Source organism: Oreochromis niloticus, linkage group LG6, assembly GCF_001858045.2.
Source record: "Oreochromis niloticus isolate F11D_XX linkage group LG6, O_niloticus_UMD_NMBU, whole genome shotgun sequence".
Taxonomy (NCBI): Eukaryota; Metazoa; Chordata; class Actinopteri; order Cichliformes; family Cichlidae; genus Oreochromis; species Oreochromis niloticus.
Window position 1 is genome coordinate 24,552,624 of NC_031971.2, and position 24,358 is coordinate 24,576,981.

The 24,358-nt window shown below is 41.8% G+C and overlaps 1 protein-coding gene across 2 annotated transcripts; it reads left to right on the forward strand.

Annotated features, from left to right (window-relative positions):
• Positions 1–385: 385 nt before the first annotated feature.
• smarca4b (SWI/SNF related BAF chromatin remodeling complex subunit ATPase 4b) lies at positions 386–17,405 on the forward strand. 2 transcript variants are annotated; one of them, XM_025907771.1, is made up of 34 exons: positions 386–589; positions 1,028–1,284; positions 2,051–2,183; positions 2,628–3,170; positions 3,365–3,463; positions 3,712–3,970; positions 5,017–5,143; positions 5,306–5,479; positions 5,578–5,751; positions 5,845–6,018; positions 6,132–6,179; positions 6,631–6,761; positions 7,408–7,465; positions 7,577–7,686; positions 7,801–7,948; positions 9,140–9,303; positions 9,413–9,479; positions 9,559–9,669; positions 10,213–10,455; positions 10,548–10,661; positions 10,820–10,927; positions 11,206–11,292; positions 11,520–11,566; positions 11,922–12,088; positions 12,214–12,377; positions 12,626–12,886; positions 12,970–13,047; positions 13,139–13,357; positions 13,496–13,758; positions 14,207–14,315; positions 14,468–14,569; positions 14,920–15,052; positions 15,210–15,349; positions 15,686–17,405. In XM_025907771.1, exons 2-34 carry the CDS (start codon positions 1,069–1,071, stop codon positions 15,719–15,721), a joined length of 5,007 nt encoding a protein of 1,668 aa, XP_025763556.1. In that variant the 5' UTR covers positions 386–589; positions 1,028–1,068; the 3' UTR covers positions 15,722–17,405. The 2 variants fall into 2 exon arrangements, with proteins under 2 accessions (XP_025763556.1, XP_003447972.1); XM_003447924.5 differs by having other exon boundaries at positions 12,626–12,853.
• Positions 17,406–24,358: the final 6,953 nt, after the last annotated feature.

Here is a 24,358-nt window from a genome sequence, read left to right on the forward strand (position 1 = left end):
AGTGTTTTTTTTATAGTGCTTTACAGAATCAAGACTAAATTTTAAAAACCGGGACAAACGATGCATATTTAAAAGAAAGCACACAATGAATGAAAAGTGCAAAAACCTCACAATAAATTCTCAAAATTAAAAATGCCAGAGGCAGAAAACGGTGTATTTTGGTTGTGTGTGTTGATTTTCAAGGTTGTAGTTATTGAGTCACGTGATTCTAATACCTGTATTCACGGCCACCGTTCACGATTTCACAGTTGTGGGTGAAATCTAGCAACAGGTTTTCTCGGCATTTAATATTTCACGATTATTTTGGATTTTCAAACTAGAATTCAGGGTTGATGCACGCTGAATACAGGTTTGCCGTCTCTGCGCACGCATGCGCGCTGCCGTGCGGCCGTGACTAGACATTCGGTCATAGGAGCTGTGGAGGGGGGGCGCTCGAGCCACGTCGGTGAAACAAATCAACGCTTGCAGGCAGATTACAAAGAGGGTGAGTAGGCTAATTGCGACAACTGCTGCATCTTCCTTCATCACCCGCAAATATCAGCTCGGGAGCGCAGAAATCCACCCAGGACTGCCAATCCTGTTGATGCGGGTAGGTCTGTCGCACAAGCACAGTCCGCCATTCCCCTTTTTTATATTTAACGAGACACCCTTTCATGCCAGAGTGAGAAGATTCTCAGCAGCACGGGCTCTTGTGCATAATTTACTGTATTTCCCCGTGTTCAGCTCAAGTTCAGTGGTAGACCCGGCAGCTGTAATTGCATATGCGCGCAACGGGTGATTTGGTGCAGCGCAGCAGGAGAGCAGAGAGTCTACATCTGATAGGCTGGACAAAAATTCACCCCTATCCCGCAAAGATTGTGCACCCTCATCATTTATTAGAAATGCAGCTGAAGTCATATGCAGACTTTATTGCCATGATTTTTTAAATGTCTAAACCAAGACCTTATTACTTCTTTCTTAGATAAGTAATTGGTGCATATTTCATTGCCCTCTTACTGAAATTTGTCATTTCTCTTCTTTCTCTCAGGTCCCTCCTGCTCATCCAGGAGCAGGAGATCCCGGGCGATCATGTCAACACCTGATCCCCCCATGGGAGGCACCCCTCGCCCTGGTCCCTCCCCTGGTCCGGGTCCTTCTCCTGGGGCTATGCTTGGCCCCAGCCCCGGACCCTCCCCAGGCTCCTCTCACAGTTTGATGGGCCCCAGCCCTGGTCCTCCCTCCTCTGGACACTCCCAGCCAGGGCCCTCTGGATATGGCCCCGACAGCATGCACCCTCTGCACAAAGTAAGGGCATTCAGGCAGCGGTCCCAGTGAGACATTCTACTGCTGCTCATGTTTCAGTCCTTTAGGGAACTGCAGTTTGTCAGCAATTACTTTTTAAACCTCATTGCTACAGATGTTCAGTGACTCTTAAACAGAAAGGATTTAAACATTACATTCACTTGCTTAAGAATGAAGTCTAGATGATGCACATGTACAGCAAAGCATTCAAGCATTTTCATCTTCAGATTTCAATCTTCATTTAAATTTGATGTTTTCATCATGCTTAATTTTGCTCTTTGTACTTATAAGATCTACATATCAATATAATGTTAATTGACACACATATTATCTAATATTTATTCACTAAATAAATTATTAACTACTAGCTAAGCTTGAAGAGGAATTTATCAGAAATACTTAACATAAGAAAACCATTGATTTGTTCCATTGATTACGGGTACGTGATTTATTTCAGTGTTTTTTTCTAAACATTATTATTCACTGAGAGTTGAAAACTTGATATGCTCTAAGTAGCACCTGTACTTGCGAACCATATCAGTGCTCCTCTTCCATATTTGACCCCAAAATTGAACATGTTTGACTTGACATTGGTTAACTGCTCTTACTCTACATGTTGTTTTTTCATATAACTACACTTCTGCTTACTGAAGTTTTGCCTTTGCTATTTGCTTTTAACTCAGTGAAACGTCTGCAAAACCTCTGCAATGGCGACTTTTGTTCAAAACTGATAGTGTTTAACTTCAGCACTGTCTGATTCCTCCCACAGCCCATGGAGGGTTTGCACGAGAAAAGCTTGAGTGAGGAGAGCCGTTTAAGTCAGATGAAGGGACTGTCAGTGAGACAGGGCGGGCACAGTGGTATGGGCCCCCCACCCAGTCCTCTAGACCAACACTCACAAGGTAGGCATGTTACCTAAACCATTCTTAAGCAATTTGCTTAATTCCTACATTGTGTAAGACATGTGACGGCTTTTAAGCATGACTTAACGGCAGTGGTGGGACTATGTGTCCTGACTGGCTCAGAGGGGAGTGTCTCTGTTGTCACCAGCTCTAACATGAACCATGAAAACTGTTTCACTGTTTCATTATTGAAATACTGAATGATATACAACTGTCACGGCTCAGTCTCCTGGAAATAATCATAACAATAATAATAATCCAGGATTTGATCAAACATAGACAATAATTTATTGTTTGTTAGGGTTTGCCTCAGGTTTGGTACAATGATAAGTTTGGTGTTTTGTGCTTGGCTTGAACACTGTAAGATTATTATAAAATTTTCCTTTGAGGACCCGTAGAGAGTGATTCTCTCTTCTTGCCTGCCTTTTTCTCTGTGTATTCCAGGCTACCACTCTCCATTAGGTGGCTCTGACCACTCAAGTCCCATCCCTTCAAATGGTCCCCCCTCTGGGCCCCTTATGCCCTCATCATCTTCCTCCTCTTCCTCTGGTGGTCCTGGCTCTGCCTCTACACCATTAGATGGCTCCAGTGGAGATCAGCACATTTTGGGTCCTAATAACCGACCCGTCCCTCCAGGCAGTTCTGGACCAGGTCCAAGCCCTGGACCCAGTCTTGGCCCCAGTGTCCCTAGCCTTGGTCCTGGCCTTGATACCAGCGGCCCTGCAGGACCTGGAGGTCCTGGTGGTCCAACTCCCTTTAACCAGAACCAGCTTCACCAACTTAGAGCCCAGATCATGGCTTATAAGATGCTAGCCCGGGGACAGCCCCTCCCAGACCACCTTCAAATGGCTGTCCAAGGAAAGAGACCGATGCCAGGGATGCAGCAGCCCATGCCTAGTCTGGCTCCCGGAGCTGGAGGAGGGCCAGGAGGTGGTCCAACAGGACCAGGGCCAGGGCCAATGGGCTCAGGCTACAGCCGAGGTCACGGTGAGCAAGCATGAGGAATGTCCGGAATAGCAGTACTATGTTTCTTATAACCTGAGGGCTAAGAAGACTAATTCACCCCCACTTTAAGTCTTCCTCAGCGTTTCATAAATCTCCCACAGTGTTGTTTCTAAAATTTTAACAAGGCCTTGTTATGAATTTCATCCGTATTCAGTCTGCATTCTTTGATTTCTTAGGAATGATGGGTCCAAATATGCCTCCCCCCGGCCCATCAGGAACCCCAGTTGGGATGCAGGGTCAAAATACTAATGGACCTCCCAAGTCATGGCCCGAAGGTACGTGGTGCTGCTATAAGACCTTGTGAAAACTGACTGTCTCTTCACTAGGAGCATCTTTGTTGAAACCTAGTTAGGCTGTTAGTGTAAAAACGGCTGACTAAGTGCTGATAGAAGAGTTGAACTATGCTGTCGTACAGTGTTAGTTGTGCTGTAATTCCTAATTTTCCTTTAGACGTTCATCATTTTCTGTAGACCACAGTGACGTCTTGACTTTTTCTACTTTTCCTCACTACACTTTCCTCCAGGCCCCATGGTGAACGCAGCAGCCCCCTCCAACGCTCCACAAAAACTCATCCCCCCTCAGCCCACTGGCCGGCCATCTCCCGCTCCCCCTTCAGTTCCGCCGGCTGCCTCCCCAGTGATGCCCCCGCAAACCCAGTCTCCCGGCCAGCCTGCACAGCCTACTCCCATGATGCCTTACCATGCCAAGCAGAACCGCATTACACCCATTCAGAAACCCTGTGGCCTCGACCCCGTGGAGATACTGCAGGAGAGGGAGTACAGGTAATCAAGTCTTTTGGGGGATGCGCTATCCTCTGTCCCATTTATTTTTCTGTTGAACAAGATAGCTAAATTGAGCTTTAGTTATCTGACTCTTAAGGGTTGTGTTAATTTATACTGCACCATAATCAGTACATATATTTAGAGATGACCTACTTTACTTTGTGTTAAAACTTTTAAAGCATATAATATTTACCACAAGCTTTTTCTTGTATATTTTCTACATTATGTTTATAATATAGTACAAAAAAATCAAAAGTACAAAACAATACATCATTTTTTTGCATCGATATTTGGGAAGCAAATCTTCTGTCAAGGCCAGTTTTGCTGTTTTATTCTACACCAGAATTGAATCATTTCTTCCTTCTCCACTTTACCTTGCATTTCTACCAAATTCCCCCAAATTTGGCTCGACTCTTTTTATATAATCTTTCTGACCAGGAGACAAACAGATAGCAGTGATCACATATCTCATGACTTTCAAACTTCTTTGCATAAGTCACACCAAAGTTAAAGCCAAAAGTTCAAAGCACATACATGAGTCGTCGTGCCTGCACTAAGTTGCCTCTGCGTTGTGTAATATGTCATCAGTTCTTTTATTTAAATTATTGACAGCTCATTGGAGTAAGGACCTATCATGTAATCTGTACATTTTTTAAAGATGTCGGCACTCCACTTGCAAAGACCTCGACTCCAACACCTCAAACACTTCACACAGTTGCAAAGTGATTTTGTTTTTGTCCTGGTTCCAATGCAGTGTGCTTTTGACGCCTCTCTCTGAAGGGAACTTTGGTTTTCTAGTGCTTATTTAGTTGTATGGCACAATGTTAGTGTTAGCATACTTCTACCCAGACTAAAGGCTGCTAATATCTCAGTAGTACCGTTTCTCTTCTGTGTGCTACAGTAGTTGTGGTTTTGTCCAGACTAGAAAGTCTTTCCTTTTTAACCTTATTGATGGACTTTGATGTTTCATAATTCTCACCATCAGTTCCTGCACAAAAAAAACTTTTTTTCTGGGATATAACTACTCGTTGTGTCTGCTCCTTCAGGTTACAAGCTCGTATAACCCATCGCATTGCTGAGCTAGAGAATCTGCCGGGTTCTCTGGCTGGTGATTTACGAACCAAAGCTACCATAGAGCTCAAAGCCCTCCGACTACTTAACTTCCAGAGACAGGTATGCACTACAGTCACATCCTCACCTTGAACCTTAACAGCAATGCATCGTTGCCAGTTATGGTGAATCATTACGGTTTGTGTGTGTGTTTTCAGTGTGGATGGCTCTGCCGGTGAGTTTACATTTTCTGTGTGTTTTCTATTGTGTTTCTCTCTCTAAAAGCTGCGTCAAGAGGTGGTGGTGTGTATGCGCCGTGACACAGCTCTAGAAACCGCCCTTGATGCCAAGGCCTACAAGCGAAGCAAGCGACAGTCTCTCCGCGAAGCCCGCATCACAGAGAAACTGGAGAAACAGCAGAAGATTGAACAAGAACGCAAACGTAGACAAAAACATCAGGTTGAGCCCAAACTTCGAGGTTAACTGTGATATTTTTTAAAGCTTTGCTTTTCACTGATAATCTCTCTTTTTCTGTCTTTCATCCAATCTAAACAAAGGAGTACCTCAACAGCATCCTCCAGCACGCCAAAGACTTCAAGGAGTACCACCGTTCGATCACAGGCAAAATCCAGAAACTGACCAAAGCTGTGGCCACCTACCACGCCAACACCGAGCGGGAGCAGAAGAAGGAGAATGAGCGTATTGAGAAAGAGAGGATGAGGAGGCTCATGGTAAAAAGAAGAAACTATAATATCACTTAATGCCCAGCACAAACGTAGCAGTACACAGACCCTCCTACATATTATACCATTTTCTTTACTAAGGCTGAGGATGAGGAGGGCTACCGTAAACTCATCGACCAGAAGAAGGATAAGCGCTTGGCCTACCTGCTGCAGCAGACCGACGAGTATGTTGCAAACCTCACAGAGCTGGTCCGAGCCCACAAAGCTGCACAGGCCCTCAAGGAGAAGAAAAAGAAGAAAAAGAAAAAGAAGAAGGTACACAGACAAACACAGACACTCTACTGTAAAGTCTGAGTAACACTGATTGTTGTATCTGATTATGTTCTGTCGTGTATAACCTGATTACTTAACTTTCCCTTATGTTGCAGGTGGAGAATGCCGAGGGTCAGACTCCTGCTTTGGGTCCTGATGGAGAGGTGAGCAGATGCAGAAGCCATAATGAAGACTGTAGAGATAAAGACATGGTACAGGAGTAGAAGCTGCAGTTTTAAGTCACTGTTCACTGCCGGGAATCATTTCCTTAGTTCGATTCTCATCAGGCACAAACGGCACTGACATCACATGACATGGTAACCCGCAACAGGAGACCAAACAAAAGCCTTTAACTACTCAGAAAACAAGCAAAATATCACCCAGTATTTGACTGAGCACAATCATAAACATCCGGACTTTATCACAACAAGAAAGCAAAGTGGTTCCACTGTAAAATATTTATAGAGCACGTGTTGTACTGAATTACAAATAATTGGGAATTTGCTTGATACTGTGAACTTGTTTGTTTGATCAAATGGCTGCAGCGCCAGTGATTAACCATCTAATTCTCTGTCAGTATTTAAAGTTTTAAACATACGCTCTCTACTCCTGCAGCCTCTGGATGAGACGAGTCAGATGAGTGACCTGCCAGTGAAGGTCATCCACGTGGACAGTGGGAATATCCTGACAGGGGTGGACGCTCCCAAAGCTGGACAGTTAGAAACATGGCTGGAGATGAACCCTGGGTGAGTCTGGATGCAAAGAGGAAGGAACTTGCGTATGCAAATGTGTATAGAAAAGACATATAAATGTTTTAATGCAATTGCCCAGAGAGATGATGTTTACAGGTTATTCATTTGTCTGCACGTCTTATATTTCTGAACACAGTCTCTTAGGTAGAGCTTAACACAAACGTTGAGGATCAAGGATGGAGGGATCATTCTTTGATGTTTGAGGGTATGGTGATATCACAGAGCCTGTTGGGTGTAATTCATTTTAAATTCATTGCAACTGTAATTACATTACAGTTGCAATTATGTCGTTACATTACAAAGGTTCTTCAGTTGACTCCACACTTTGCACGAGGAAAATGGTGCAGTGATCTACAGTTTTTGAGGAGTATAGATGTGGATAAAATGACACAGCTGAGCATAACGACACCCGCAGCACAGATAGAGATTGAGCTTTACTGATGATTACATCATTTGGAGAAGTGTAGTTTTTAACAAAATAGTCTCATATATACATTTCTGCCCCACTTGGCAACATCTTCTCTTTTTCCTTATTTGTCATTCAGCGGTTTCGTCGTTCCCTGACAGGGCTGCTTTCAGCGTTAAAGGACAATATTAAGGGACAAATTTTTTCAAAGTATATTTATGTAAATCTGTCCAGATATGAGGTGGCTCCCCGCTCAGACAGTGAAGACAGCGAGGAGGAAGAAGAGGAGGAGGTTGGTTTCATTTTTTTTTTGTTTTTTTTTGTGAGACACGTTTGAAGCCACTTCATATTCACTCGTCCAGTGAGAGTTAAAAGTAACTTTAGTTCACATGCTGTCTCTCAGGAGGAAGAAGAGGAGCCTCAGCCTTCGGCAGCTCCAGTAGAGGAAAAGATGAAGATTACAGACCCAGACAGTGAAGATGTGTCAGAGGTGGACGTCCGACACATCATTGAGTGAGTTCATGTAACGTTCATTTTTGTGCAGCTTATGTGCTGTTTAAATACAGCAAATTCCACCAAATGTCATTCAGTTTGTGACTGATTCAAACTTTTTATGTCATTTTATAGAAATGCCAAACAGGACGTGGACGATGAGTATAGCGGTGCAGCGTTTGCTCGAGGACTCCAGTCGTATTACTCTGTGGCTCACGCTGTCACAGAGAAGGTGGAGAAACAGTCCAGCTTGTTGATAAATGGGCAGCTTAAACAGTATCAGGTAAACACGCACAAGCAAAGTACACGAAGCACTGACAAATCCTGCAGTTCAGACATTTTACATCTTTAGCTGCACGCTGGTCAGGACTGGACATTGTTTATACTTCATCAGTATCAGAATACTTTAATAATCCCAAAGGAAATTATGCACTTATTCGACTTCTTCTTCTGGTTGTTGCCATATTAATTAAACACATAGAGACATTAAAAGGCGAATTAATTTGAAGGTTGCCATAATTCAGTGGTTTTCAGGCTTTTTAGTGCAAAATGCAGTGGGGGAAATAATTATTTGATCCTCTGCTGAATTTGTAAGTTTGCTCACTTACAAAGAAACGCTCTTTCTTACAAAGAGAGGTAGGATTTTTAAATTAATTTGAGGCGGAGGGGTAGTGGGCAGTGGGGATAGGTTAATTGATCAGTCTAAATTGCCCATAGGTGTGAATGCAGGAGTGAATGTGAGTACGAATGGTTGTTTGTCTCTGTGTGGTGGCCCTGCGACAGACTGGCGACCTGTCCAGGGTGTACCCCGCCTCTCACCCTATGACAGCTGGGATAGGGTCCAGCGCCTCCCGCGACCCTGAAAAGGATAAGCAGAAACGAATGGATGGATGGAAGGGGTCGAATTTTTTAATGTAGGCTCTTCTATTTTCCATCCGCCTATCTATTCTCTTTAGCTTATCTTTATCAGGGTCGCGGGGGGGCGAGCTGTCATAGTGTCTATCGCGGGGCTAACCTTTTTCTTTTTATTCTTTCATAATTGTTTGACTATTTCTACTCCTTATCTATTATTTTTACCTTTTCTGTTAGCCTTTCTCCTCAAATTTGTTCAGGCCCAATTAATTCTTTATTTAATTTATAGTATATGTTATAGATTTGTTGAGCCATCTGTCCAGCATGCACTCAAAAACTACTATAGGAGTACCCCCATAGATTCTTATACCATTGCCATCAAAGATGAGGCATTTTCTATTTATTTCAATAAAATAAGTATTTCTTTAATGCCCATATTAATGTTTTCTTGTTTTCTTGGGATGTTTTTTTTTTTTTACGATTTTCTATGTGAATGTCCTTTTTGGCAGATGCTTAAACAGTAAGACTTGACATTGAAGTGGGACATCATAGGAAACAGAGTCTCTCAGATTCCAAAGCAGTAATAAAAGTACCCCCCCCCCTCTTCTTTTTTGTCTTTCAGATTAAAGGTTTGGAGTGGCTGGTTTCTCTTTACAACAACAACCTGAACGGGATCCTGGCTGATGAGATGGGTCTGGGAAAAACCATCCAGACTATCGCCCTCATCACATACCTCATGGAGCACAAACGGCTCAACGGACCCTACCTCATCATTGTACCTCTTTCGTGAGCTCACATGCTTTTGCTATGACAGTGTTTCAATCCTGCACAGCACTTAAATAAAGAAGAATGTAATAAATTGTTTAACTACACGTAAACTGTCTCTCGTTGACAGAACTCTTTCTAATTGGGTGTATGAGTTTGACAAATGGGCGCCATCAGTCGTGAAAGTGTCTTACAAGGTAACACAAAAAACGTGTGTGCCTGTCTTTATCTTAAAATCTTTTAAAGAATTATTGAGATATTTAACCTTTTTTTCAGGGGTCTCCTGCTGCTAGAAGAGCGTTTGTCCCCCAGCTGCGTAGTGGCAAGTTTAATGTTTTGCTCACCACTTATGAGTACATCATCAAGGACAAACAAGTACTGGCCAAGGTGAGTTTGACTGCACAGACAAACACAGACTCAAGGACATGAGCGAACACATTGAGGCGGTCATGGCGTAGTTTTTCCTTTACAGATTCTTTTCATACCTTATTTATCATACTTCTGTTTTACTTAAGGTTTTTGTGTCTTTGGCTCCTTAAATCCCCCCAAATCCTCTAAAAGTTTTTGAGTCTGGCCAATCTGACCTCCCCCTGCATCTCAGTGCTCTCTCTCCTAGGTCCTGCAACACACTGACACGACCTGTAAACCACGTCTCCCACTGTCCTCTGTGACCATCATGCTGCTATGCACTCATGTAGTCATATAGGGTTCCTGACTGTGCTCACAGGTGGGTATTGCGCTTCAGGCAAGACTTTCCCATGTGATGGTTATAGGTACTAGCCTGGGACTGGGCCAACTTGAGTCATCAGGACAAAGTGGACAAAAAAAATCCTCCTTTTAGTCACTTTGGTTGGTGTGGCTGGGCAGGACCAGTGATACAGGTATTGGTACTGTGGTTTCGCCCACATGTGATCCTCTTCTCTCCTCCAGATCCGTTGGAAGTACATGATTGTAGACGAAGGCCACCGCATGAAAAACCACCACTGTAAACTGACCCAGGTCCTGAACACCCATTACCTTGCTCCGCGGCGAGTCTTGCTGACGGGGACGCCGCTGCAGAACAAACTTCCTGAGCTGTGGGCGCTGCTCAATTTCCTCTTACCCACTATCTTCAAGTGCTGCAGCACCTTCGAACAGTGGTTTAACGCCCCTTTCGCTATGACTGGAGAGAAGGTGTGCAGAAATATAGGAAGCGTTTTTTGAGGTTACAGCAGGGGTCTGTTTTGCTAAATAGGAGTGTGAAATTTCTCTTTCTTCCGCTTCAGGTGGACCTTAATGAAGAGGAGACAATTCTGATTATTCGTCGTCTCCATAAAGTGCTACGCCCCTTCCTGTTACGGAGGTTGAAGAAGGAGGTGGAGGCACAGCTTCCAGAAAAGGCATGTTTCACACGCACTGTAAAGGCAACATCCCGTTTAAGCAGCTCTTGTTTTCTTTAGCATCATTCTTGAGGAGACGTGTAGAAAATAAAGTTTTTCTGTTCTGATGTTGTGCATGCATGCTTAATGGAAACACATGTTTTTCTCCTGTCCCTCAGGTGGAGTACGTGATCAAGTGTGACATGTCTTCTCTTCAGAGAGTCCTCTACAGGCACATGCAGGCCAAGGGGGTCCTGCTCACTGATGGATCGGAGAAAGACAAGAAGGTGAAGGCACATATAATTTGAAGTTATATTATACACTCTCCTTCTGTCAGCTTCTTCCCTTTTATTCTTGCTTGCTCTCTTCTTCACCTCTCTTGTGCACCATCCACTGTTTCAGTTATTATGCTTGTACGTTACCGTGCTTTGAACTAATGTTGGTAAAAAAAAAACAGTTAACTTAAGAATGTTGGATATTTTTTTTTTGCATGTACTTCAAGGCAACGCCCCACACTTCCCAGTTATTGGCAGTAAAAACATTTTTATCATATCATGGTCAATAGGGTAAAGGCGGCACGAAGACACTGATGAACACCATCATGCAGCTGAGGAAGATCTGCAATCACCCTTATATGTTTCAGCAAATAGAGGTAACACTGACGGGCCCAACACATAAATACTTTGTCTGTAGTTATTATTATTATGGCATCAGAAATTCTCTTTATTATTATAATTTATAATAATAAAGAGAATTTCTGATGATAACAACAGCCATTTCTGACAAGGCTGACTTCTTTTTGATGTGTCAGTGAGCTAAAGGTCATCAAAGTAAAGCCACAGTTGAACTGAAATGTTTGATTGTACATTGTATTGGTAGGAATCCTTCTCTGAACATTTAGGATTCTCTGGTGGGATAGTTCAGGGGTAAGTACTGCTTCCTCTTTAGGTCCTGATCTCTCTCTCACACAAACACACATAGACACACACACACACACACCGTGTTCTTTGTGGGGACATCAAATTGACATAATGCTTTCCCTAACCATCAAAAATGAGTGCCTAATCCTAACCATTAGCCTAAAACTAACTGTAACCTAATTGTAACCCTGACACTAAAACCACATTTTGAGTCTGAAAAATGGCTTCAAACTTGTGGGGATTGGGATTTTGTCCACAAGCATAGTAAACTTCCAATTTTTGGTCCCCACAAAAATATGTAAACAAACACACACAAACAAACTGCAGCCTTTGTAAAAATATCCTCCTTTCGCTCCCTCAGTCCTGACCTGTATCGGGCATCAGGAAAGTTTGAGGTGCTGGATCGAATTCTGCCAAAGCTGAGAGCCACAAACCACAAAGTGCTGCTTTTCTGTCAGATGACCTCACTCATGACCATCATGGAGGACTACTTTGCCTACCGTAACTTCAAATACCTGCGTCTGGATGGTGAGACACTGATCTGTATGCGTATCAGTTCTTGTTGTCCCCTTTTTATTTGTTTCCGTTTGGTTTATATTTTTTGTGAATTATTTCCTTCATTTCCTCTTATTTCCCACCTTCATACCTCTCAGGCACAACAAAGGCTGAGGATAGAGGAATGTTACTGAAGACATTCAATGACCCAGAGTCAGAGTACTTTATTTTTCTCCTGAGCACAAGGGCTGGAGGCCTCGGCCTCAATCTGCAGTCTGCCGACACTGTAGTTATTTTTGACTCCGACTGGAACCCACATCAGGTGTGATGCACATTTATATTGATTTTTTTAATCAAATCAGCATTCAAGCTCATATCAGCTTTGATTTGCCTTTTTTAGCACTTAGAGGCTAAAGATAAAAGCACAGGGTCTGTCCTCAGTAAACTGGGGAAGATGTTTAGGTTTTAGTATTTAATATTGTAGTGTTCACAATTTATTGACAGTGAAAGCAGAAATGTTAAGGTTTGGCCTCCACAGCTTAACTTTCTTTATCTTTCTCTCCTACCCAGGACTTGCAGGCGCAGGACAGAGCTCACCGCATTGGTCAGCAAAACGAGGTACGCGTGCTACGTCTCTGTACAGTCAACAGCGTCGAGGAAAAAATCCTGGCAGCGGCCAAATACAAACTAAATGTGGACCAGAAAGTTATCCAGGCCGGCATGTTCGACCAGAAGTCTTCCAGCCACGAGCGCAGGGCCTTTTTGCAGGCCATCCTGGAGCATGAGGAGCAAGACGAGGTCTGGGGTCAAGAAGTGTGCCTACACATGAATGTGTGTGCGTGCACCGCCAACACACAATTTACAGAGTGTGCTTTCCTCTGCTCTGCCTGCCAATGTGTGTCTGCTGTATTCAGGAGGAGGATGAGGTGCCAGATGATGAGACGGTCAACCAGATGATTGCTAGGAGTGAAGAGGAGTTCGAGCTGTTCATGGTGAGTTTCTGTGTGTTTGAATGTAGAGATTCAACTGTGCAAAAATCGTGCCCCGATCTTTCCCTGTGTTTTCTTCTTCTTGCTTCCGTAGCGTATGGACCTGGACCGACGCCGCGAGGAGGCTCGTAACCCACGACGAAAACCACGGCTGATGGAGGAGGACGAGCTGCCCACGTGGATCATGAAGGACGATGCTGAGGTTGAGCGACTTACCTGTGAGGAAGAGGAGGAGAAAATGTTTGGCCGAGGTTCCCGACAACGGAAGGAAGTGGACTACAGCGATTCGCTGACTGAGAAGCAGTGGCTCAAGGTGCGGCTGAGACAAAGATTTCAGGATATAAATTGACTTCTAAGCTAACTGGCTTTCAGGAGGAAAAGGCAAATTTGTGGGGGGGTTAATTTTAACACGTATATCCGAATCTCTCACTCTGTATCTTTCCCTGTTCAGGCGATAGAGGAAGGCACACTGGAGGAGATGGAGGAAGAGGTACGGCACAAAAAGACGACCCGCAAGAGGAAGCGAGATCGTGACCTGGATCTCCCTGGTCCCTCCTCTTCCATTGGGGGACGTGGACGGGGGGATAAAGATGATGACGGGAAGAGACAGAGGAAGAGGGGACGGCCACCTGTTGAAAAACTCTCGCCGAATCCTCCCACCCTCACAAAGAAGATGAAGAAAATTGTGGACGCTGTCATCAAATACAAAGACAGGTAGCAGAAATTGTGATTGTGGCAAATATGAAACTTTTTTTTTCAGTCATTTTAGTCGATTTAGAAAGAAAGTTCAACACTGCCAGGATTTCTTTGTGTCATGGCCCAGGTGATATGAGAAAGGGGTAAAAACTACAGATTGTAGACCCCATGATGTCACGAAGTGATGCCATGAATGCTGAGACTGAAGATCATGTCAAATGTATATAATGATGAGAGGATCTGATAGCAGTTGTTAGGTTTGGTCTTCAGGAAGACCAAGTGGCAGCTGCAGCAGTTTATATTTTGACTGGACTAAACACATTCATGTGTCTGGGGTGGCAGAAAACCCTGTAACAGTTTTAATAAACAGCCAATAGCAAATTCGCTTTGAGAGCTCTGATTAGTTGGATTGATATTAGGCACTTTCAGATATTCGGTCTCGTGATAATAATGTCATGTCCTGCAGCGCCAGTGGGCGTCAGCTGAGCGAGGTGTTCATCCAGCTGCCGTCTCGAAAAGAGCTGCCCGAGTACTACGAACTCATCCGCAAGCCGGTAGACTTCAGGAAGATCAAGGTAAGATTAAACAGTGTTATTACATTTGTAACATGTTTTCATTCCTGCAGCGAAGCACATTAAAAAAAACGTGTTTAAAGGTTAACAGACACGCTTGGTGTGTTATTCTCTTGCTTACATACCCAATGTTTGTGCTGCATCTTCAATGTTAGGAGAGGATTCGAAGTCATCGCTACCGCAGTCTGGGTGACCTGGAGAGAGACGTCATGCTGCTCTTCCAGAATGCTCAGACCTTCAACCTGGAGGGGTCGCTGGTGAGACAGATGTGCTGTATAGAAAAACACCTGCTGTTTTATTTGTTTTTTTCTTGCACAAGACAAATCTGAATCAGAATTTGTGTTATTTAACTGGTATATATTAGTCCCTGTTGATGGATTACAGCTGAAAGTGAATCCTGATTAAAGCTGACGAAAGCGAGCACTCTGAGGTCGCATTAAAGCATAAAAGACCTCATCGGAAAACTCATCATGCAGGGCAAAATATCAGACATTTAATTACTAGTTGCTGATAAATGATTGATGTTTAAATGATGTGTTGAGGCTAAATGTTTTACCCTGCAGCCACATGATCATAATCAGCATCTGCTCGCTGTGTTTATGAGCAGATATACGAGGACTCCATCGTGCTACAGTCGGTGTTCACCAGCTTGAGGCAGAAGATCGAGAAAGAGGAGGAAAGTGAGGGAGAGGAGAGTGAAGAAGAGGAGGAAGAGCAGGAGGAAGGATCAGAGTCTGAATGTGAGCATGCCTGTGCATGTCGTGCATAAAGTTGTATTTGACTGTGTCCTAACTGATTTAGATGGAGTTTGTCCTTTTATGTCCTCTGGCAAACATCTCAAAATTCTCTGTATGATTACTCTGACAACATGTTCTGAACATGTGTGTTGATTTCCAGCCCGTTCAGTGAAGGTGAAAATCCGTCTGAGCAGGAAGGATAAAGGTGGAGATCGAGGGAAGGGACGCAGCAGACGGACGGGACGCACCAGAGCAAAGCCGGTCGTCAGTGATGATGACTCTGAGGATGAGCAGGAAGAGGTAACTCAGTGTGTGTGTGTGCTGATGTAACCTTGTGAGAAGCGGGATTTTAGTAGAAAACTGAGACAAATGCATACAAAAGGAGAGCTCATGTAGAAAGATGAAACAAAGCACAAAAAGCTGTTTTTGTTGTCATTTTCCTTTAAACGTTGCAAGCATTTGTGTGGGGAATTTTTATGGGATTGATAGTTTTTTTGCTCAGTCCAGGTAGAGGCACAAATATACACGTTTGGTTTTTTGTTTCTTAGTTTGCAGGATATCTCAGGAAACCTGTAAAATGTGTGAAACTAGAAGTCTTTTCCAGCCAAATAAAACATATCCGTTTCCTTTTTTCAGGAGCGCTCCCCAAGTGCCACCGATGAGGAGGCCTGAACTGTACTGTGAATTAGGGAGAAGGGTGTATAAAGGGATATCCCACCAAATCAATCAACACTTCTAAAGTAATAAAACATGCCTCAGTCCACTCCATCCACCCTCAGTCAAATATATTCGAGAGAAGTCGAAGAAGAGGAGTTTCTTTCTGTACATTTGCAAAGACATGCGATCATCAGATGGCTCCATATACCATAAAATATATGTTGCAAAGGGAGTGTTGAGATATTTGTATACAGATATGATCTAATTACTGCTTCATTGGTGACAACTATGAAGAGAATAGCACACAAAAAACACAACAGCAAAAGATGCTGTGTCAGCAAACCATGAGGCGGTAATGTAAAGGTGTATTCTGATAAACAAGAGAAAAGCTGCTGCCTACTACACAGAGCAGGACATGCATGTTTGTAATAAGCAAAGGTGGGAAAAGTTCCTTATTGTCATCTTTTTTAAGTAAAATGTGTAATTATAATTAAAAACAGATCTCCTCTTTAATTTTAGTGTACCAATATTCAAGACTTATTTCAGTGATTATCTAGATATTATATGTGATAACAGTGTAGAGATAACATAATTGTGCTACGAGTCTTCATCAGCCTGTCTTCAGATAAATGCCCTGAAGCCTTGTGTGAGGCAAATTCTAGTCTAATGGAAACATGTACTGCAATATCACTTTATTTTCAAAGTTCCACTGTTTGGCATTTATTTAAAGCTATATATAAACCTTTAATGTATATTTGTGACCAGTATAGTATGATTCAGCGTACCTATTTTTACTAATTTACTGTGATTATAACATCAAGATATTCTGTTGATTTAGAGCTATGTTTGACTATACTGCCATGGCACAGTTATTAACAAATACATAAATCCAGCTATGTAACCATTAAATGTTTGCATATGCTTATAAATGCTGAATATGGAGCTTCAAATGTTATCATCAAGACTATCACTATTAGACATTAAGTTTGATTTTTGGACAAACTGTCCTGATGTTTCATCTCTGCCTCACTTTGATGATGTTTTGTGACAACAGTCTCTGGACCTGCTGTGATTCCTGAGGTGTGTGTACATCACGTTTCTGACTGTTTAGGTTGGAAAGCCAGCCAGCTGTGTACACAGGGTGTTTCCAGACTTCTCAGAAGCTCTTTAGCAACACACCACAGTTATTTGTCTGAGGTTCGATGGAGCTGAGGCCCAGTCACTCTCCACTACTTTACAGAATAAAAACACCCTACTTTACCTTGCTGCTGCTGCTTACCTGTCACACTTCCAGTATAAGCACTTACAACTGTTGATTGTAGAATTCAAGAATCACAAGGTTGTAATATATGAGTACTGTAACTTGTTCTTCTGTTGTTGTGTGGTGACTTTAGGATTTCAGAACAGTTTCATCTATTTCGGCACTTTTTCTGCTTTTAATTTTTAAGACAAAGGACCAGAGGGACATCAGCTCCTCTCTGTTTGTGAATGCCTCACGGCCGTATGGTGTTGGATATACTGTATAGAGTATTTTCAGATTATAAAGTCAATGCATGTATGTACAGCTTGCAAATTCAGTACTGTACTTATCTCATTACAGTAGGTAACCAGAGTGAACCAAAGCATCGGTGTTTGCATCTGTGTTGTGTTGTTTCATTGTGGCTGAAACTTGGAACAAAACAATAAATTAATGACAGTGTGTGATGTAGTGCTGTGGTTAAACGAGTTAAAATTAGTCCGCATGTTGGTAATTGATAGTTTGGGTCACTTTAACTAACATAAGGGCTTCTTATGTGTTACATGGATCAGTTCAATTCGGTTTTATTTGCATAGCCCCATATAACATATAGAGGATTAAAGGGGCTTAATAAGCATTAAAAAAGAAAGTAGGATTAAGTGGTCTTTGCTCACTGGATAGCCCAATTCTGTGTTCCTTTTAGTCTATGACTAACATTAAGGCGTGTGTGGATTGTATTTTGTAAAGGTCAAAGTTCAGAACACTCGAGGCAAACTTCATAAGTAAAACACGAGTTTTTAATGTTGAAAGGCCAAATGTCAGCTGCTCGTCAGGCAATCAGCTATATTTATTATTTTTCTGACAACTTGAGCCCAGAAGGATAAACGCCAGTAAGTTCGTCTGAGTTAAAGGTTTTGGGGGTATTTATGTGTCTTAGTTGAGACTCTTTAAATCCTATGTCTACAAACTAAAAGCACTGTGTAGTTTTCATTTCAGCAGCTTTTTAACTTCAGGCTGAAACAAACCTGCTGTTAGGATCAACTGTAAGGTGTATTGACTCCATTTCATCACTAGGAGGAGGTCTCATACAAATAGAACAGTAAAATCACACCTATGCCCTTTAGGTCTGTCAGTTTTCTTAAGCCTGATACACCCATTGAGCTTTCTTCAGTGAGTTTTAGATGCTGTTGTTCTTACCATGGCCAAACAAAGCATCAAACATAATGTAAAATTAGCACTGTGTTGTAATAGTCCCACAGGCTTCTTCGGTGAGTTTTTTTTCTCTTTTTTAATCCCTAAACTATAAAATCATGTGTCTTTCTGAGCATTTATAAAATGCTCTTATTCTTAGTGATCAAAGCATCCAGTACAATGTGAAAGTATGATTGTGTTGCAGAAATCTCACTCTAAGTATGATCCAGCAAATCAAAACAGAAACTCTTCACTGAGATGACAAACAGCACTGCTTTGCCACTAAAACTGGTTTGCTCATTAGAGAAGTATGCTGAACGTACAGTACGGTTAGAGGAGTGTACTTGTCACAGGTTGAGATTTGCGAGTTTTCTGGTTAAAACTGAAGCTCAGTGAGTTTAGTGTATGTCAATAAGGGGAAGAGGGGAAAGTACAAGGATGAGTCAATATTCCTGATTTCCAGGAACCCTTACCCTTACACAACCCTTACCCCTTAAGCAACTTAAAATTAGCTGTTACATGTAACATCTGCTGAGATAGGAGCTGAACTGTTTTTCACCTCGCTATGCTCTGATGACCCAAACTGTTTAAGTATGTGTGTATTTTGCTTTATTTTTCTTGTATAATTTCATTACATTGTGAGGTTTTGTCTAAATTCATTAGTTTTTATGCTGTTTAAAAAACGAAAACCCAGCATTAGGCCATGTTTATTTTAGAGATGGACCGATCCGATATTACATATCGGTATTGGTCAGATACTGATCTAGATTACTTTTACCGCAAGTTTCTTTTTTATTTATCGCCCACTTTGCCCTAGAAAGAGGAGACCAGCGGATAAACAACAGCAGCATGTTTAAGCGTGATAAGCTGTTGTTAGAATGTATTTGATATTACTTTCTAGTATCAGCTGAGGTTTGCTGGAGCCACAGCTGTAAAAGCTGCTGGTCATGATATTGTTACGGTTCTGGGTCCGTTGGACCCAGTATTTTGAGTTTATTATGTTTTGGTTTACTTTTTGCATCATGGATTATTCTTTGTTTCTCTGGTACTGTGTTTCAGTTATCTTGGTGTTTTGGTGATGGTGCTGATGATTATTGTTATTAGAGTTCCATGTTTCTGTTTATTTGTATTTAGGATTTGTGTTCTCATGTTTTGTGTGAGTTCAGGTTCCATGTGTCATTCTCTGTCTGTCTCTCAGTGTCAGGTCTGCGTCTTGGTGTAGTGTTCTTGTTTCCTGTTTTATTGTGAAAGTCTGCGTCTCATGTGAGTGTGTTCAGTTTTACCCCTGTCTCGTCTTGTTGATTATTCCCAGCTGTGTTCCCCACCTGTGTGTAATCTCCTTGTGTTTCTCTGTGTGTATTTAAGTCACGTCTTCTGTGTTTGTAGTTGCTGGTCCGTCTGCGTATCCACCCTGCTTCATCTGTGTGTCTCCCTGCTGTCCGTCGCCTGCTACCTCCGCTCATCCTCCTTCATGTTCAGGTCCTGGTTTGTGTCAGTAGTTTAGTTGTTCTCAGTTTAGATAGTTTCGGTCCCGTTTTGCTGTTTTGTCCATTTCATTTTGTGTTTAATAAACCACCCTCTCACCTTCATTCTTGCCTGCGATTGGATCCTCCTTTATTATTTTCCACACGGCTCATCCCACTCGCCGTGACAGATATGTAGGGCTGGGTATCGTCACTGATTTCTAGAATCGATTCATTTCCGATTCACAAGGTCCCGAATCGATTCGATCCACGATTCGATTCAATTCCATTTGATTCAATTAAATTCGATTTGAATCTGGGAAATTTTGACAGACAGAAATATTATAATTCAGATCAGTACATTGACATATTTTTGTATCTATAAAAAGGAAGCTGACACACGCAAGACTTTATCAAAGGTGTGAGCGTCACATTAGATGCCTTTGTGTCAAAGTAGCTGAAGATAAAACAGAAAAACATGAAGGTGGTTTTCCTGGCCTGGGATTTTATAAAAATATTCTGCAGTACATCAAAAACGAAAGAAAACTATTAATCAACATATGAACGTTACCTCTGACGTTACAGCGGTTTTATTAGAGACACGGCTAAGCGTTTTGCATTTTGCATAATTTTAAAAAGTTTAAATTTGTTCAGTATTGAACCGCAGACATTAGGTTTTCTTTTTGGAAGTATGTAAAACGACAAAAAAAAAAAACAGCGGCCGACAGCGCTGTAAACAACAGTAGACTTGTGCTTAACAAGCAAGCGAATAATGCAGAAAACAGTACAGAGAGAGAGAGAGCTGTGCATGAAGTGTGATTTTATCGTGGTGGAAGCAAAACAGTAAAAGTCAGAGGGAATTCATGACGATGTTTACATGAAGCATAGTTTGGATCTTCTTTTGCTGCTGGTTCGGTCAATATTGTTTGGAGAGAGATAAAACTAACAGCTTTAGAATCAGCGCAAAAAGGGCGTGAACACAAAGCGCTACCCGCCGAAACATCAGAATCAGCGAGCTGTCGCCTTTCAGCCCCGACCGTGTCCGTGCAGTTGTTGTGCCAGAAAGTGATTTCTCACCCCGTCGGGTGAGAAAGGCGACATCTCACTGATTCTGATCCGTGGGTCCGCGCTGTGTGTTTATGTCCTTGTGCAGAATCCGTGTACCTGCTCTCATTTACTGTCTTAGCTGTTTGGTGGTTGTTGAAATTTTGTGAGGTTTCACCTGAGATTCTGGCGTTTCGGGCAAAATAAATTTATATTAAAAAATCGATTCAGGATTTTAATGAATCGATTTCACATTATCCAAGCCAGAATCGATTTTAATCGATGAATCGATTATTAAAACCCACCCCTAATGATATGGTAAATGGACTGGTTCTTATATAGCGCTTTTGTACTCTTCTGAACACTCAAAGCGCTTTACACAACTCCGCTTGGAGTTGTGTAAAGATGAAGATGAAACCAGGAGATGTCCTTACTGAATCATCAGATCTGGAGAAACAGGTTTACCTTTTAGGTGACATGAATGAGTTGAAGGGAAGTTATGAACTGTTTCCGAGAGACAAATAACACCAGGATCCTTTTTTACGTAGCTGACGGCTGGTAACTGTGCAGGGGCGCATCTAGCAAAGTTTGGAACAGGGGGGCCAGGTAGGACATTAACAGGGAAATGGGGGCACAAAGAAATACTTTTCTTTGTTATGTCATTTGAAAACTTTGAATAAATAATGATCTGAATCTTACAACAAAAGTGGTCATCTGATTAAATGTATAGAAATCCATTATTGTATATAGTAAGTAATAAGTCATATAGACACCTTAGTTAGCTATAGTACTTTTTCATTTGGGGAGGTACCATCTGTGCAGTCTGCAATTCTGTTGAAGAAAGATGTTGAATCTATTTAATTATTGTAGAAAAATAATTGATTTCTGTGCATTTGTCTTACGCTTGCATTAAATGAAAGTTGATTACATCGATTAAACATCATGAGGTGGGGGGGGGGGGGTTCCCTAATATTTTTGCTGGGAGTTGGCAACCCTTTTAGTTAGGTTGCTTAATATTTCCACTAAGTACTCTTTAAAATACCAGAAAATACCAGAATGGGGGGATCGTGTAGGTTTAAATTTAGTAGATTGATTAGTGTTGCTGAACTATAAAATGTTTTGAATGCAGTGTATTTTTTGCACACAGGTATGACAGAATAGCTTCAGTCTCTTGTTTTTTAAAACTTGATTATGAACCTATACAATATGCAGCAAGATATTTATAAAATAGAGTTTTATTGAATACAAAATATCGGATTCATATCGTTATCAGCAGATATCCAAATTTATCATATCGGAATCAGTATCGGACATTAAAAAGTGGTATCGTGCCATCTCTAGTTTATTTATATAACGCTAATTCATAACAGCAGATACCTGAAGGCTCTTCATTACTGTGAGGTAAAGACACTACAGAATTGGACGAAACTATAACAATCAAGCCAGCCAGTGTGAGCATACACTTTGTGACAGTGGGAAAGAAAAAAAACTCCTTTTCTCTGGTAGAACCAGGCTCAAGGAAGGGCCAGCTGCGACCAGTGCAGGGAAAAGAAGAAGACAAGAGAAAAGTAGATGTAACAAAACATTGATGAAGGGAAACAGACTGAAAAGAAAGATGTGATGAAATGCTGCAGTATATCAACATGTTGGGCGTGAAAAGTTGTGAGTGGAAATGTGCCGAGCAGTGTTGGTCAAGTTACTTGAAAAAAGTAATCAGTAACTAATTACTGATTACTTCCCCCCAAAAGTAATCCCATTACTTTACTGATTACTTACTTTCAAAAGTAATTAATTACTTAGTTACTTAGTTACTTTTTAAAAACACGATTTACAACCTGAATAGGTGATAAAGCGATAGATCTTTCAGCCCAATTCTACTTTTTCTGCATAATCCATCATACAAAATGTAATCAAATGGAAACGTCTCTTTTTAAAACTTTAAACTTTAAATCTTTTAACTTTATGCATCAAGCAAAAATTAAATTATATGCAACATTCTCTGACTGGAAGAAATTTGTTTAACATTTAAACCTATTTTCTGCACATTCCAGCACATAAAATAAAATATTTTTTTGTGTTTACACTCACTCTTTCAAATAGATGCAAGTAAAACACAGCAGAAAATAAATAAGATCAAAGATTAGCGGTCCTGTTGCTCTATTTTCACCTGTAAAGCAGGAGTGGGTTGGGCGGAGGTTTACCCTGGTGCAGGTGTGCCGCAGCGGTCAGTGGAAGAATCCGCGAGTTTCTCTGTGAATTGCACTCGGTCAGTGTTGCCAACTTAGCGACTTTGTCGCTATATTTAGCGAGTTTTCAGACCCCTTGGCGACTTTTTTTTCTAAAAAGCGACTAGCGACAAATCTGGCGACTTTTTCTGGTATTACTGGAAACTTATTTATGACGACGTTTTGACGTGAAAACACATATCGCTTTTATTCTCAACAAGCAGCGGTGCTGCCATGGGCACCTCACCCGTGCCAAAGCACTCACGGGTGGAGGATAGTCCTCCCCCAGCTGCTATCAGGGTAGGAGATGGTCACACCTATGCGTCCAAACTGCAAATGAATCGCGCATGAGCGAAGCCGCTGCTCCCGCACTGACTGTAACGCAGTCAGCTCTTCTTTTACTGTTATGCTGTTTTGTGGATCACAAGGTTTAAAACTACTTATAAACACACACACAAAGTAACTCCACCAGAGTGCCAATCTCGGGTCACTTCCAAACCCGGATAAAGGAGCAGGGTTGGAATTGTGACATTAAAAAAACAATAATTACTAAAAGAAATTTAATTTGTAGTTCTAAATAAATTCTAACTGCATTTAGGACATTTTTTACTCACTTTATGTCTCTTCCACGATGTTATTTCTCTCTCCAACAACGTAGGTTACAATTACATTAGCGTGGCCAATTATGCAAATTAGGCGATGACGTCATTTAGCGACTTGTAGCGACTTTTAGGACAGCCGCGATTTTCCTTACTGAGGAGTTGGCAACACTGCACTCGGTGCTTGCTTGGAAGTTTATGGGGTTTTTTCGCTGTAAAAAGAAGTTTTCTTCCCACGCACAACGGACACTAATGTTTTTGTCACTTTTTATGGAATCAAACTCAAAATAAGGCCAGTACTTCCACGCTTTAAACGCTGCACGCTCATACTCTCTCCCGCACTCGATATATTATCCATTGTTGATCTGCACACTGTCATGAGACATTCTCGCAAAAAATCACGGTTTTAGTAACGCAGTAACACAGCGTTCTTACGTGAAAGTAACGGTAATCTAATTACCGTTTTTGCAATAGTAATCCCTTACATTACTCGTTACTTGAAAAAAGTAATCAGATTTCGCATTACTGGCCATCTCTGGTGCCGAGTGCAACCCTCAGCAGAATGAGTAGCAGCTCGATTTATGAGCTCAAAGGTCAACTGGAGAGAGAGTCTGTCTCTCAAATTCGAACAAAACAAACCTTTGAAACTCTGTGTTTTACCAGTGTGTTGTAATAGTGAGTGTAGCAGAATCTCTAATCCAGCTGCCAGGAGGAGTGATTGAGGGAGCAGTGCCAGCTGAGGAAAGTGACGTGAGTGTTGTTACTCCATGTGGGAAACCGTTAGTAAATAATCAGTTGTTTCAGAAAGGCATCAAATGTCTGTAATTCATGGGAAGCAAGAACTGGCTAATCAATGGCACCTGGCCAATGGCTTCATTTTGCATAAAATGAAA

What these genes read in the sequence shown, in the direction of transcription:
- smarca4b (XM_025907771.1), top strand. Translation starts at nt 1,069, where the DNA reads ATGTCAACACCTGATCCCCCCATGGGAGGCACCCCTCGCCCTGGTCCC. An exon ending in TCCCAAGTCATGGCCCGAAG is followed by an intron (nt 3,464 to 3,711) that starts GTACGTGGTGCT and finishes ACTTTCCTCCAG; the next exon opens with GCCCCATGGTGAACGCAGCA. An exon ending in CTTTGGGTCCTGATGGAGAG is followed by an intron (nt 6,180 to 6,630) that starts GTGAGCAGATGC and finishes CTACTCCTGCAG; the next exon opens with CCTCTGGATGAGACGAGTCA.